We start from the raw sequence: 16,050 nt of genomic DNA, 5'->3' as shown, positions 1-16,050 counted from the left end.
GCATCTATTTGTAGTTGAGTTTGTTCTGTTTCCCTTTCAGCCCAACCATTTTAAAAAGCGTAGCCTTGGCCTATTGACATTTTCAGTGCTTAGCAAAGGAACCTAACTGGGAGTGGAATCACTTTCAAAATATTTTCACATTTTCCAGCCCCTTTAATAGCCCTTGTTAAAGTTATAAGCCTTAATAAAAGGATTTATAGCTTCAGTGCCTGAGGTTTTCAGGCCTCTTGATTTATGCTTTAAATTGCAGCATTTAGCACTTCGCACTTTAATTTAGACAGATCACCTATTTTCTTAAATGCTTAAGTAATGTACCAAGCTGCAGTTATTGATTCTCTTTGCATTTATTACAAAGGAGGCTGTATTTGCTCCTTCCTCTTGGGAATGCCCCTCCTGAACTGCAGGCTTGCTAGTGACAGCTTAGGCCCCTGATACATAACCAAAGACCTTGCCTAATATCCCTGCAACTGCTCAGGGAATTTTTATTAAGTAAAGGCATCATTAAAGTGGACAGAATGATGAAGTTTAATGAGCATCTTTCTCCCTTATTGTTAGTTTTGCTGTAGCAGCCAGAGTGTTCTCATTTGTTACCCTCAGTGGGGCAGGGTAGAGACTGCACGGTGTTTCTTCAGATACCTTTTTTTGTTTCGTTTATAGATTTGCATATTATATACACTTGTGTGCTGTTGCAGAGTGTATTTATAACCAGACTCTATAGCAAAGAAAAACCCAGAAAATCTTATTATGGAGGGTTTGGGTTTCTTTCTTTTTTATAAAAAAAAAGAAGTATTTTCAGACTGACATTAAATCCTCTAGAAAACTATTTGCCCTTTTCCTTAATGAGGAATCTGCACACAATGTGGCGGTTCTGGCTGTGCCGTTGTTTAGAGAGGCTGTGCCATTTATCAGTTACGATTATAGCGCCAACAACTTTTTAGTTGCCACACAGCATAATTACAGATGTCTGAAGGACATGAAATCTTGGTTTTATGCTATGATCTCATTATTGCTCTGCGGAGATTTGCATGGAGCATCCCATTTAAACTGGCCGTTGTGGGGAGAGTAATGTGCAAGCTAGTCTTTTAACTTGGCCTTATATAATCAACAGCTAATGCGTGAACATGAAGCGTTAACAGGAAGGACAAATGGAAACTTGTTAGGATTCAGGGAATTTTATTTTATTTTTACGTTTTAAATACATAATATTCAGAGTTTCTTTGCGCAGTGTAGATTCTGATACTTGCATACACACTCAAGGGTCAGGCACTCCACCCTAGATAGTTGTGTCCACTATAAGTGGCTGCCTACTCAGAATTTTTTCTGCGATCCTTATCTTACCATCCTGTTATTGCAAATCATTAATGAATAATTTTTATTGTTGCCTCCACGTTATCATGGTTACATCTGTGAGTCTTTCTTTGCCAGCATATTCCCTGAAAAGAGCCTGGAATGTAGTTCTAAGTTGCTTTGAGACATTTTATGTAGCAAGTGGTGAATAAATGCAAATAATCATAATAATTACTAGTTTACTATGATGGCACTTGCTGGGAAGAACAGATGTTTGGAGTTCATCTGTTTCTTTGAAGCGCTAAGACTGCAGTCCTAACCCCACTTACCTGGGAGTAAGCCCTATTGAACCCCCAACTCAGACAGCTGCTCCAGAAGGATTAGCATGGTTGATGGTATTGAAAGCTGCTGAAAAGTTGAGGAGAATTGACAGGGAACAGTTTCCTCTGTCTCTCTCCCATCATACAGGCTGATCAAAGCAGTTTTTGTGCCAAAATCAGGCCTAAACCCTAATTGAAATGGATCTAGAAAGCCAGTTTCCTTCAAGACCACCTAGATCTTGGTCCATGATCAACTGATCAAGAACCTTGGCCCAACATCTGGAGGGCCACAGGTTTCCCAACCCTTGTCTGCACTGATTGGCAACAACTCTCAAACTGAGGTCTCTGCCAGAGCTACCTGGAGATGCTAAGAACTGAGCATGGAATTTTTTTGAACATAGTTCATGTGCTCCGCAACTGAGTTACAGCCCTTCCCCAGTGCCCTCCTAGAATGTGATTATTTCTTCTTTCTTCTTTAAAAAGCTAAAGAGTAATTCATTCTGAAGGCTGAGTGTCAGGCTTGGTTGAGAATATGTTTGCATACAGCAGGTGCCGGGTTTTTCTTGAGATAGTCCCATCACTTCCGCCAGAGTAGTCCCCTTTCAAAACAAGAAAGTTTTGGGATCTCTTTTCTTTCTTGACACGCAGAGTATCTTCCAAAAGGTTCTTTGTCAACAGAGCAAGTTTACATTTGTATCCTGTTTTGTCTCGAAGGCTTTTAATTTTGCTTTAAGGAGGAATTACTCATAAATTATCCATTAATTGCTCTCTGGTGTTCAGTGTAAATCCTCTCAGCCTTAGAGTCTATTTAGCTTTCCTGTGAGTGCCAGCAATCTTAATTGTAGGATACTTCGTCAACATTTAATCAGGGGTCTGTATTAATGTGGCATTGATGTGTTGGTAGCTCTCTTGCAACAATCCATCATGTGTGAGCAGGCAGAGAAGACTCTGACACCATTGCTCTGTGTCACTTTATCAAGCCCTCGAGTATTCTGGTTACGCAGCCAGTTCACTCTCTGTTACATCGACATTCCATCTTGCCAATTCAACCCAATTTTTGTCAATGTCTCCAAGGTTAAGAATTTAAGAAGCCTGGATCTTCTTCCCGCAAAACTGTTGTGTAAAAACGCTTATGCTTTGGCTTGGAAGTAGTAGAAATGTCATAGCATACAGAACTAGTTTTTTTAAAGATATAATTAGATATAGATAGATTATATACATAGTGTGTGTGTGTGTGTGTGTGTGTGTGTGTGTGTGTGTACACACACACACACACTTCAAATTTTAACAACACAAACAAATAGAACATGAACTGAATACAAACAAACTGCTGGCATATGTTCCAGTTACAGATAGGTAGCCGTGTTGGTCTGCCATAGTCAAAATAAAAAAAATTCCTTCCTGTAGCACCTTAAAGACCAACTAAGTTAGTTCTTGGTATAAGCTTTCGTAGGTATCTGAAGAAGTGTGCATGCACACGAAAGCTTATACCAAGAACTAACTTAGTTGGTCTTTAAGGTGCTACAGGAAGGAATTTTTTTTATTTTGCTGGCATATGGTTACACAATAGGATGGCATCTTAGAACAGGAGTAGCCAGCCTGGTCCCCTCCAGATGATGGACTCCAACTGCTATCAGCCCCAGCCAACATGGTTGATGGTCAAGGATGGTGGGAACTTGAGTCTACCGCTTTGGCTACCCTGGTCTTAGAAGGTGGGGGGTCACAGCACAGAACCGATCTTGAAATCCCATTTCCAAGTTCAAGCAAGCAGGAGTAAATCCTTCCAAAGCATTACAGTGGTATCTCAGGTTACATACGCTTCAGGTTACTGACTCCGCTAACCCAGAAATAGTACCTCGGGTTAAGAACTTTGCTTCAGGATGAGAACAGAAATTGTGCTCCAGCGGCACGGCGGCCGCAGGAGGCCCCATTAGCTAAAGTGGTGCTTCAGGTTAAGAACAGTTTCAGGTTAAGAACGGACCTCCGGAACGAATTAAGTACTTAACCCGAGGTACCACTGTATTTATGTTTCCAGCAATTTGTCGTCACATTCCTCATGGTTGATGAACATTATGAACATGTCCACAGAATTGGTCATTCTGACCACCTACCCATCCTGCACAAGTTATTCTGCTTTAATTTCTCTGCTAGTGTCAACTGTGACTCCTTTCCCATCAGCCTTCCATTGTGAAGGACTGCAAGAAACCTGGGAGGAACCACTGCCCAAGTGGTGATGCCCAGTGGGGCAGTGATACTTTGGGGCAGCTGAGGCCTAGATATTTGATCAGACTAGTTGGAGCCTTGTTTAATGGATAAACAAGCCTTGTTATTTTGGGGGTGTATTTTTCTCAATGTTGTAAACAGCTTTGAATATTTATTATTATTATTAATTATTATTATATTATTATTATTATTATTATTATTATTATTATTATTATTATTATTATTATTGCAAGACAACAGCATACATATGGAACAATGATGTGTGGCGAATAGGCTAATTGCCAGTGAGCCATCTCCAGCACAGTCACAAATGGAGGATGAGGTGGTTGTCAGGACTGATAATTTTTAATAAAATGACACTCTTGTTTTCTAAGCCTCCTTGAGTCCCATCGGGGGGAAAAGCTGGGTATAACTAAATTAATGATGGCAGTAATAATTGTTTTATATGGTCACTTGAGTTCAGGGAAGGTACTAAACATGTTATTTGTGTTCCTTGTTTCTCCATAGCCTTTATGGCAGACACATGCAGGCGAACCCCGAACCACCCAAGAAGAACAATGACAAGTCCAAGAAGATCAGCCGGAAGCCGTTAGCTGCCAAGAACAAATAAGCCACTTGTATTCATCATTCCTCTAATTCTATTTTATTTTTTTGCATGTCCAATTCTTTTATATACCGTATTTTTTGCACCATAACACTCACTTTTTTCCTCCTAGAAAGTAAGGGGAAATGTCTGTGCGTGTTATGGAGGGAATGCCTACGGGTGGCATGCCTACGGATTTTCCTCCTCTAAAAACTATGTGCGTGTTATGATCAGGTGCATGTTATAGAGCAAAAAATACGGTACTTTTTTGCTAGCAGAAATGGATGTTTTATAAAATAAAAACAACGAATACCTTTTTATATCCACAGCTACTCACAAAGTGTAAACTGCATTGGCTAAGTAATCCATTATAATTACTAATTTCTGCTTAAATCATATAGCCGTTTGATCCAATGTAAACCACTTTATTGACTCTCAGAACATGTATGAAATGCACTTTTGGCTTAACTAATTCACACATCTGGCTACACCTTATTGCAGCACCAAACCGTGTCTCAATCATATTTTATGTAATACTCCCAAATAAAATCATTTTTGTACCAAATGTTGCTTTCTTCTCCCCTTTCCTGGATTTTGTGGCATGTTTCATTTGTATTAGAGGAAGTAGGTTCACTAATACGTGGTACAACTTCTTAATTGCATTTTTAAAAAATAATGTTTGAGTGGGCAAACACAGGCTGCATCTGCACAGCTATTAAAAACGTTCTGAAAATGCTCTGAAAAAAACCGTTTCCACCCCCCATCGTTCTGCTCAGACACTGAGGTCCAGCGCCGAGGGCCTTCTGGGGGTTCCCTTGCTGCAAGAAGCCAAGTTACAGGGAACCAGGCAGAGGGCTTTCTTGGTAGTTGCACCCGCCCTGTGGAACACTCTCCCACCAGATGTCAAAGAGAACAACCACCACCAGACTTTTAGAAGACATCTGAAGGCAGTTATCACTGAGGAGGGCTACCAGCTTTTAATGTTTGACGGACTACTGTATTTTAATATTTTGTTGGAAGCTGCCCAGAGTGGCTGGGGAAACCTAACCAGATGGACGGGGGTATAAATAATAAACTATTATTTACTACTACTACTACAATGGAAAATGTCAGAGTTCCGATTTTAGCTCTACAGCACCATCTGGTGTCACTGTTACAAGGCATTTATAATGTTACCTACTGTGGACTCTGCTACATTAGTAAAAATATAAAGAGACCCATTAAGCTGCTTTATCTGGAGTCAATCCATTGGTCCATCTAAACCAGTAAAGTCCTATTTGACTGGCAAAGGCTCTCAATTATCTTGTGCAGAGCTCTTTTTCAGCATTGCCACACAACAGACCATTTAAAATGGTGACATCTGTGCTTGAGCCTGTAACTTTCTGTATAGAAAGGAAGCCTGATCTACCATGAAAGAAGTGATGTCACTGCTACGTTAACTGTCTCTATTTGAACTCAGCTAGTTTGGTGTCTTCAAGTTCTCTTGGACTGCCATGACGGTTTACAGCCCGGATGCATGATGAATAAAATTAAATAATTATCAGTTTCCAAAATCCATATTAACATCATCAACAGCAACATTCAATAACAAACCATGCAAATCTTTTGCCCGCCCCATTGATGACGTGCAAGTGGCCTTCCTAATTCTGGGTGCACCAAGAAGAACCGACACAAACTCAGTCACACATACAACTGGATCTGTAGGTCTCAGAACAGCTCATCCAATGCTCCCAGTTCCCAAAATGGAAGGAAATGACTTCCTGTACCACCAGCAAAAAAGGGGCTAAGAATTGTATCCAACCAAGTTCTACTCAGACCCACTGAATGAATCAAAGTCCTGACCATTGATTTCAGTAGGTCTACTCTGAGTGTCTCAAGCATTGGCAACAACCCCAAGCTTCATCTTTTTAGCACAACAGTGGTACCTCAGGTTACATACGCTTCAGGTTACAGACTCCACTAACCAAGAAATATTACCTCAGGTTAAGAACTTTGCTTCAGGATGAGAACAAGAATCGTGCTCTGGTGGCGCAGCAGCAGCAGGAGGCCCCATTAGCTAAAGTGGTCTTCAGGTTAAGAACAGTTTCAGGTTAAAAACGGACCTCCGGAATGAATTAAGTACTTAACCTGAGGTACCACTGTACTAGGGAACCTCATTTTAAACAAGGCACTTTCTGCATGAGATGTGATAAATTTTAATCAGCTTCTCTCCTTTCTTATTGGTGTGTCACAATGCTTTCCTTAAACATCGCCCCCCCCCCTTCCCTGGAAATTTGGGTGGAAAATGGGGAAACGTTATCACTAAGGAGGGCTACCAGCTGCAAGATGCTTTTCTTTTTTTAAGAAACTTTCCCATTTGAAGAAAAAACTTTCTGCCAATGTTTAATTGTCTTTTAATGTAGCAAACAAGAGAGGAACCTAAATAGAATTTAATCTCCTCTGTAAAAAAAGAAACTTGGATTGAAGGATTGTTCTAAATTAGTGTGTGGATTTTACCGAAGGAAATATTTTTATCTACATAAAGCCTGCTCCACATCCAGACCTTGAAATCATAGTTGGGAGGTGATTAAGCAGCTGACATCTATATCTGAAATAATGTCTCCCTCCCGCTTTTAAAATAAAATAAAATAAAATATGGTGGCACTACATAAAAACGACAAGTAAAGTTTCCATCTGCTAGGAGTCTAACAGCTAAACAAAAAATGTGCAGTCATAAATTGTGCTCTAGTGCCAAAACCTGTGTTTTCTCCCTCTTAAATTCAAGATCTTTGCAACCTGTTGCAAACCTTTTCAGATCTTTTGGCATGCAGGGCAGGGGGAAATATAAGCCCAGACTACATTTTGGTTTTGCATTAAATATGTAACAGAAGCTGTGAGAACTTCTTGGGCTCATTTAAAACAAGCTTCTGTGATTCTGACTCAAAAACACCAGACCTGGACCTTTAACAAAGGCTGAACACGCCCTGTACCTTTAAAGCACATTCAACGTCCCACAGTCAGGGGTGATAGGAATCTGGGAGTCCCAACAACGTCTGGGGCTAATGTCACACAAAAGGGATGCATTAGCAGCAGTTGTGGAAACATGAATTGCTGCAGAAATACAACAAATTTTTGGTGGGGAGAAAAAAAAACCCAATGTATGGGGGGGAGCTCCAAACAAGCAATGACTGGAAACCCAAGTGGGAGAGGGGATGGAATGGACTATTGGAGAGAAAGGCATGGACAACTGGCTGGCACAATGAACAGGAGCACTCCATGCTGCAAGGGTGTCCCCCCCCCCAAAAAAATCTCAGCTTTCCTCCAAGGAGCTCAAGGTGTCCTACATAGTTATTTCTCCCTCCCCAATTTTACCCTCTAAAGCAGCCACCCCCAAACTCAGCCCTCCAGCTGTTTTGTGACTACAACTCCCATCATCCCTGATGGGGATCCCTGATGGGGTCCTGTTAGCTAGGGATGATGGGAGCTGTAGTCCCAAAACAGCTGGAGGGCCGAGTTTGGGGGTGCCTGCTCTAAAGAACCCTGCAAGGCTGAGAGACAGTGATTGGCCAAGGGTCAGCCCAGTGAGCTTCATGGCTCAGCAGGGATTTGAACTCAGGTCTCCCAGGTTCCTCAGGCAGCACTCCAACCCCTATGGACTTAGCCACAGTTACATTTTGTCCCACTCTTTCAGGGCAGAGCTCCAGGCTTCAACACTCATGTCAGAGCAGAGAAAGGTAAGCGTGAGTAAGCCCTGCATGACACTGGCAGTCAAGATCTTATAAACACCCAGTCACCAGTCATAAGACCAGTTTTTGAAGCAAGTTTTCCTTCTTTCAGGTCCATATAATTTTAGAGCTGGGATTTCTCAAAAGTGTAAGCTGCTGATTAAATCGTTTCTGCATATCTTCTAACATTTCAGTGATAAAAATAGGGCCATGGGGATGCAGCTGCGTCTTAGTGAACTGCAGTCGAGATACTCCATTTGGGCGTTTGCCAGTCGTGCACATTTTTAAGGGTGGCAAATTGAGGCAGGAAAACTGTTCTACAAGCCACTTAAGCTAGAAGTAGAGTGCCTCCATATGTCCATAACATATCATAAAGTGTGCTTGGTAGAAAGGGGAGAGGTTAAGAAACTAAGAGCCTGCTGGATCAGGCCAATCCATCGAGCCCAGCATCCTAAATAGCTCGGTTGGTTACAGCGTGGTGCTGATAATGCCAAGGATGCAGATTTGAGCCTGAGATGGGACAGTTGCATATCCCTGCATGGCAGGGGATTGGGCTATATCAGTGATGGCCAAACTTGGCCCTCCAGCTGTTTTGGGACTACAAATCCCATCATCCCTAGCTAACAGGACCAGTGGTCAGGGATGATGGGAACCGTAGTCCCAAAACAGCTGGAGGGCCAGGTTTGACCATCACTGGGCTAGATGATCCACAAGGTCCCTTCTAACTCTACAGTTGGTTCTATGACCCTGTTCTCACGGTGGCCATGCTCCCCTCCCGCTGTTTCTGGCAACTGGTAAAGGAGGTTATCTTCTCCTACATTCTCCCCAACGAACCTCCAGCGTTACTCCTTCGCCATCTAAAGGGTTGTGTTTCATTCATGTTCTGCTCATTTATGGAACTGCAGCTGCTTATTGTGTAGTGTGTGGACCCAAGGGTAATCTATTCTGAGTCCGGACACAAAAATCAAATCTTTTTTTACTTGAAATTGGGGCATTTACAACTGTCGGGCCAGGGCAGAAACTCAATTGTCAGTGGGTCTATCTGTTATATCATTAGAATGGAATGGCAGGCTGGGGAGATATCCAAAATGCAATATTTATCCTTTATATGCCCTGGGTATGATATTGCTAGCTGGAACAGAAAGCAAAATAACTAAGGTGCAGCCCTGGAAAAAAAAAATAATTCCATTGCTCGTAACATACAAGAAAAAAAAAACATTTCCAGAGTATTACCTTAGAGCATAAATGTCTCCCAAAGACCTGACAAGCACGTCCTTGAAAATTCAGCAGGGATTTCTTTCTCTTCCCCCCCCCCTCTTTCCTATCCTTGCTCTTGCATCTGCTCCACCAATTAAGATTCCAAATAATTCAGAGGCAGCCATGCAACAATTGCTGAAGGAAGTGCTAAAAATACGACCAAGCCCTTAAAAGAACCAGAGCTGTGCTTTGGCAGTGAACGAAACATTGTGGAAATCAAAGGTTTGTAGTCAATTTCTAAGTCACCTACAGAGAAGAAGCCAAGACTTGGCTCTCAGGCTCAGGCAGCTGCAAGGTGGCCATCAGGAATCCAGGCCGTGTGGAAACTGTTCTATGTCAGCCTTTGCCAAGCTGGTGCCTTCCTGATGTTTTGAACAACAAGTCCCATCAGTCCCAGTCAACGTGGCCAATTCTCAGGAATGGTGGGAGTAGTCATCTAAAACATCTGGAGAGCACCATATTGGCTTCCCCTAGCCTAATCCTCTTGTTACTCCTCCTCGGATGAACACACTGTTCTCTCGCCTAGTTCCCTTGGATCTTGACCCAGGGTAGCATATCATATATGTCAGGGGCAGAGGAACTTGCAGCCCTCTAAATGTTGCTGCACGACAACTCCCATCACTCCTGAGCATGGGCCAGGCAGGCTGAAGTTGATGGAAGTTGCCGTCCAACAACGACTGGAAAGCTACAAGTTCCCCATCCCTGCTATGTGGTTTGAACATCAGGTGGCTATTCGTTTGTTTCAGTCAGATCCCAGACTGTTCACAAATATATCTCCACAACTCGTCAGCTTTAGCATCAAGGCGCATTCACCTTGCAGGCGTGATTCACAGATCCTGCATGGCGCATGATGAAACTCAAGTGCCCTGCCTAACACAGGAAACCATTTACACATCTGAATGACAGCCATCATTAAGTGATGGGTGTTGATGTAGGTATTGAGTTAAGATGTTTTTGCTTTCTATTGCTGATATGTCTTCAATGCTGAAGTTTTGTTGTTGTTTTTTGGATGGATTAAGTTATTCTAAGTAGTCTTAAACTGTTTTTAATATTGTGCAATAATTGTGTTTTAATGTTAATGTTGCTGTAACACACCCTGGGACCTTAGGCTGAAAGGCAAGTAATAATTTGCAATAATCTTCATCGTCTATGACTTTTATTATAATTCATTGTTCTGTTTTCCTGATTTTATTATATACTCTATGCCCTTAAAATGTAAGTCACTTACTTATTCTCTATGTAGCAAACAACATTATTTTTATTATTAATGCTGTATTATTATTATTAGCTCATTTATAGTCTGTAGGCAACAATTCAAATGCCAGAAGACAAGATGGTTGAATTGCAAATGCAAAGAAAAGCAGAATACAGGAGTGCAACATCTCTACAACACTGCTTGCCCTTTATGAAGACATTTAGGAATTCCTGCTCTTTTATTCAAATCTAGATTAATGTTTAGATATCCTATAGATGCAGCTACAGGGCTTAATTTCTAAAACGAAGAGAGGGTTGGACAGATCAGTCTGTTTCCCATCTGTATCACCTTTGCATGTATTCAGAGATGAATTTGTTCTATCCCATTTCTTCGTTAATCTGCATTCCTTTTTAATCTGCACCAAAATGTGTATATAAATATGTATTTTGGATGACTCTCAGAAAATGTGCCTTTCTAAACTTACTTCTCTCAAAATACACATTTATAAAGGCACATCATCCTGAAATATACATTCGTAAACATGGTTTCATCTGTTTCGGAGCCAAAAACAGCATCATAGAATTCAGAGAAAGTGCAGAACCAAAGGACAACTGCCTTCCAATCTGCACATTCAGCCAGGAGGTGCAGATTAGGGATTCATCATAAGCTTATTCTTGAAGCATCCCTAGCTGAGGAGCAGAAGCTTTCAGGAGGATCAGGTGAGGGGCCTTCCCCACCTACCTGAAACCTTTGCTTTAACTAGGGATGCTGGGATCATCTGCATGAAAAGCGGGTGTTGGGCCACTGAGCTATATACCGTATTTTTCGCTCTATAAGACGCACTTTTCCCCTCCTAAAAAGTAAGGGGAAATGTGTGTGCGTCTTATGGAGTGAATGCAGGCGGGAGGCTCTGCTCAGCACTCCCTTTAAAGAACGTGTGGAACGTGTGTGCGGCTCTTGGGGGCTTTTCCCCGAGGAGGGAGAAGGGCAGCCCGTCAGTGACAGGCTGCCCTTCTCCCTCCTCAGGGAAAAGCCTGCAAGTACAGCACACACACTCCACGCCACTCGTGAAAGGGAGCGCTGAGCAGAACCTGGGATGCACAAAGGTTCTGCTCAGTGCTCCCTTTAAAGAATATTTTTTTCCTTGCATTCCCCCTCTAAAAATTAGGTGCGTCTTATGGAGCGAAAAATACGGTAGCTCACCTCCTAACTAAAATTGAATCCCTCGGAAATCCTGAGCCAAATAGCTTTCATTCCACTAATGCAGGCCGCCCTGCCCTGCCCTCCAATTTGGAACAGGAGTGAAGGCTGACTGGTGGTAGGGAGGGGAAGAGCACTTTGCACATGCTCAGGAATGCATCGCCCTCTTTCACCGTGCTTCACATTCTCCAGGGCTGAGCATTGGCATTTAAGAAAAAAAGTTTCTGGGGCTGAGCCTTGCTCAAATTAAGCTCTGTGTGGCTGACAGTGCCATGCATCAACACCCCTCCTGGTGTGACAATTAATCAACCGAGCCTTTCAAGTGGATGGCAGGCGCACCATTCAAGAGTTATTTTGATATGCTGTCAGATATTGAAGGCCTGATGCTGAAGAACATCCAGCTACATCATTTGCGTGCATAATTATATTGACTATTATTTTTTTATTGGCTAATCCTAGAAGAAAACGTTGAACAACAACTAGTATTAAATATCATGCATGTCAATTTTATACACATATATATATGGTCCTGTAAAACAAAGCACTTAAACGCTGTCAGGCAATGCTTAGAAAATTATTTTGATGTCATTAGTCAACAAGGACTGCAGCATATGCATGTTATAAACTTCTCTATCTAGCAAGTTTAGGGTTTGTTGTGTTCAGTTGTGAAATGGTGAAGGTCAGCAGTGGAGGATTATAGGAAATGTGTTTGTAGTATGATCCCATGGGGCCATTTGTGAATCCTGAAAAAGGTAAGAGCAACTGCAGGATCAGGCCAGTGGACCATCCAATTTGGCATCCTGTTGGAAGACTGAAAGCAGGACTCAAGCCCAAGACCAGACTCCCCTCCTGTGGTTTTCGGCCACTGGTATTCAGAAGCATTATTGCCTCCATGTACAATCTGTGCACCTCTGTACACAAATAGTTTAGCTGTACACTTGTACAGTTGTTCAAATGCAGTAGTGTACCATCTAGCTACCTGTGTATGCAAATAGCTGGGCTGTACAAATCAACAAGTTAGGCTTTTTCATGCAAACACGTGTACAACAGAGAGCTTGTACCTGTGCGCAGTGTAAGAAACTGAGTGAGAATCCTGGCAAGACCCTGTGGGTGTCTGGATGATTGGTCAATTGCATTTTGGGTGGAGTCACACACCCCTCCTAAAGGAACAAGTTCATAGTCCAGGTGTGTGCTCCTGGATGATAATGAAGATGCTACGCAGGCCCATTCCCCACACAGGCTCCTCTTTCATTTTGTCCTTCCCGTTTCCCTCAAAATTTACCTGGCAGTGGTAGGATTGCCATGTCTTGAAGAGCAAAAAAAAGAGGACAGACCGAGCCAGGGAAAGAGGCACACAGGCCCAAGCTGCCCTCACCTGAGCCATCACCTCAAAAAACCCCTCAAACCTGAACATTTTCTTTAAAATGTAAAAATCTCCCCAGATGGGCATGTTGGGCTCCCAAAAGAGGGCATGTCCAGGATTTCCCGGACATATGGCAACCCTAGGCAGTGGCAGCAACACAGGATGCCCTTTCCCTAGATTTGTTGGTGGCACCCATAACACCTTATCTTCCACCAGCAGGTATATTTCAGCCATCTTAGGGTGGTTGTGACACAACCACTGTGGGTGTTCAAGCTGACATCTAGACACATCAAACAAAACATTTCAGGAAAATGCGTTGTAAACGTCGTAATGGGAAATCACACTGGCGAAAGACGGAACTCTACAGCGCTATCTGGTGTCATAACACATTTAAAACTATTTTTCTTTATTAATGTAGCCGAGTCCTTAATTATGCACTTTGCTCATAATTAGCTCAGGAGGAAGTTCATACTCCAAACTCCCCAACATGGCCTGTATAGCTCTTTCCCAGAGGAAAAGTTTCGTTTGCAACAGACGTGAGATTGAATATTCAATGTATAGAATCTCTGCCTGACAAGGCGGCGGCATTAAATCAGTGGACATCTTGCAGTGAAGATTTTGCAAAGGTTAACTGTCAACCAGAACAGACACATTATCAAGAGTATGTTGGTTCAACCTTTACTGAACAGGAAGTGGAGCCTATAGCCAGAGCACCGCAAGGAACTATAGCTGCAGCTTTCAGGCATGGCCCCAACAGAGACCTCTAGGCTTTTGAATCAAAAGGAGGGATAAGTGTATTCAAATACAGTGGTACCTCAGGTTAAGAACTTAATTTGTTCTGGAGGTCCATTCTTAACCTGAAACTGTTTTTAACCTGAGGTACCACTTTAGCTGAATACACTTATCCCTCCTTTTGATTCAAAAGCCTAGAGGTCTCTGTTGGGGCCATGCCTGAAAGCTGCAGCTATAGTGGGACACAGGTGGCGCTGTGGGTTAAACCACAGAGCCTAGGACTTGCCGATCAGAAGGTCGGTGGTTCGAATCACTGCAACGGGGCGAGCTCCCGTTGTTTGGTCCCAGCTCCTGCCAACCTAGCAGTTCAAAAGCACATCAAGTGCAAGTAGATAAATAGGTACCGCTCCAGCGGGAAGGTAAACGGTGTTTCCGTGCGCTGCTTAGTCATGCTGGCCACATGACCCGGAAGCTGTACGCCAGCTCCCTCAGCCAATAAAGCAAGATGAGCGCCGCAACCCCAGAGTCAGTCACGACTGGACCTAATGGTTAGGGGTCCCTTTACCTTACCACTTTAGCTAATGGGGCCTCCCGCTGCCGCCACACAATTTCTGTTCTCATCCTGAAGCAAAGTTCTTAACCTGAGGTATTATTTGTGGGTTAGCGGAGTCTGTAACCTAAAGCGTCTGTAACCCGAGGTACCACTGTAAATGCTTTGGTCCAATAAATCCATATTTAAAATGATAATAATAATAATAATGATAATGATGTGAAGAGCCATTTCTTTGCAAGTGACTCGAGGGTCATACTACTGAGTCCATCATCCTGGAGAGCAGACAATAGCTCTCGGTGAGGGAGAGGCCTTTAAACTCTGTAGAAAAATACCTCAGCATTCCACAAGCAGTTTAATGTTAACTGTGCATAATAGGCTGGTGTTCACTCTTCTGCTAATCGGTGTCTCTCCCTTCCATTAACACTAACGGGATAATAGGTGCCATGCATCTTCATTAGGACACACACACACCCTTGCAATCGCAGCAGGATTAGGGGGAGACTATCGCCTCAGCAATTCTGAAGACAAAGCCACTTTCCGGACACCTAACTGTGGGTTTACGCTGAAACTTTGGCTATTGAGGCAATGAGCCTGGAAGGGCAAGAGACGGGGGGTTGAGGAGCTGTGGCACTCGCTGGCTGACACCAGTCCGAGAAGAAGCGTTACAGCTTTCTTTTCTCAGCCCTTTCATCCATTGTAGGTGGTGGTGCTGTCAAGGCAGGGCTCTGGGACAGGATCCTGCTCAGAACGAGTAGGAAGGCCCTTCAAACACAAGGTTAAGTGGCCATAGAATTACTGGGCTGCTACACTAACTACTGAAACTTCCGGGGGCTGTGAGGACCGTATGTGCAGACAGATTGAAATACTTTAAACCATCCAAAGCCATCCAGGTTCTACAGTGACTTTGACTAGAAAATGCATACAAATCTAAGAAGCTGACAGACGAACTTTCACTTCAACCCCCATCCTCTCATCCAACTTTATGTGAATTAAGGATGGGCAAGCCCTCACCAACCCGCCTCATAGGCCATTTGCTTTTTGAAGCCCCTGGTCTTTGTGAGCGCAGATGCAAAAATCCTACACACATGAAAGCAGCCTATAATTAAAAGCTTTTAAGAAATATTTCTTCCTACTATTGACTATTATTTTTGTGATTGACCAACAGCTCTTCCTCCCAGGTTCACAACCTGTGTATAACAACTTTACAACTAGATGAGATCTGTCCTGTCTATATTTAACAGGCCTCCAGAATTTAAAGAACAAAAAAAGAAATATTTTACCTCATAAAAAGAGCTTATGCGAAGTCTGAGAGGTTAATTATAGTATAACATTTCTATTTTAATTATCCTTTGAGCGATGGCCCATTTTCCACAGGAGACTTCATCCCATTTGAATTAATTGATTCAACACCATCTCTAAGGGTCTTTTCCAGGATATATTGTCTGATGGAAGACTTTCCCTCATTGTCCTCTGAGGTCATGCACATGCCAAAAGCTAAGTAGAAATTGGTTATCCACTTATCTTTTGTTGGGATAACGTCACATGGTTTGTATTAAGAAACTAAGAACTTGTTTGCAGGATCATTACACCCCAGTTTACATAAATAATGCAGCATTTCTATGGATGCATGGAT

The 16,050-nt window shown here is 42.7% G+C and overlaps 1 protein-coding gene across 1 annotated transcript in view; it reads left to right on the top strand.

The window, feature by feature from the left end:
• The window catches only part of RSU1 (Ras suppressor protein 1), a 64,453-nt gene extending 59,477 nt beyond the window's left edge, over positions 1-4,976 (top strand). Inside the window, exons 9-10 of the mRNA XM_081163295.1 lie at positions 4,338-4,506; positions 4,678-4,976. Of these exons, the coding sequence (XP_081019421.1) occupies positions 4,338-4,440 (103 nt within the window). The 3' untranslated portion in view covers positions 4,441-4,506; positions 4,678-4,976. The remainder of the gene's footprint in view (positions 1-4,337; positions 4,507-4,677) is intronic.
• The last annotated feature ends 11,074 nt before the right edge of the window (positions 4,977-16,050 follow it).

Source organism: Podarcis bocagei, assembly GCF_964188305.1.
Source record: "Podarcis bocagei genome assembly, chromosome: 12".
NCBI classification, from domain to species: Eukaryota; Metazoa; Chordata; class Lepidosauria; order Squamata; family Lacertidae; genus Podarcis; species Podarcis bocagei.
Note: the sequence above shows the minus strand (reverse complement) of the source record. Positions and strands in the feature narration are given on the sequence as shown.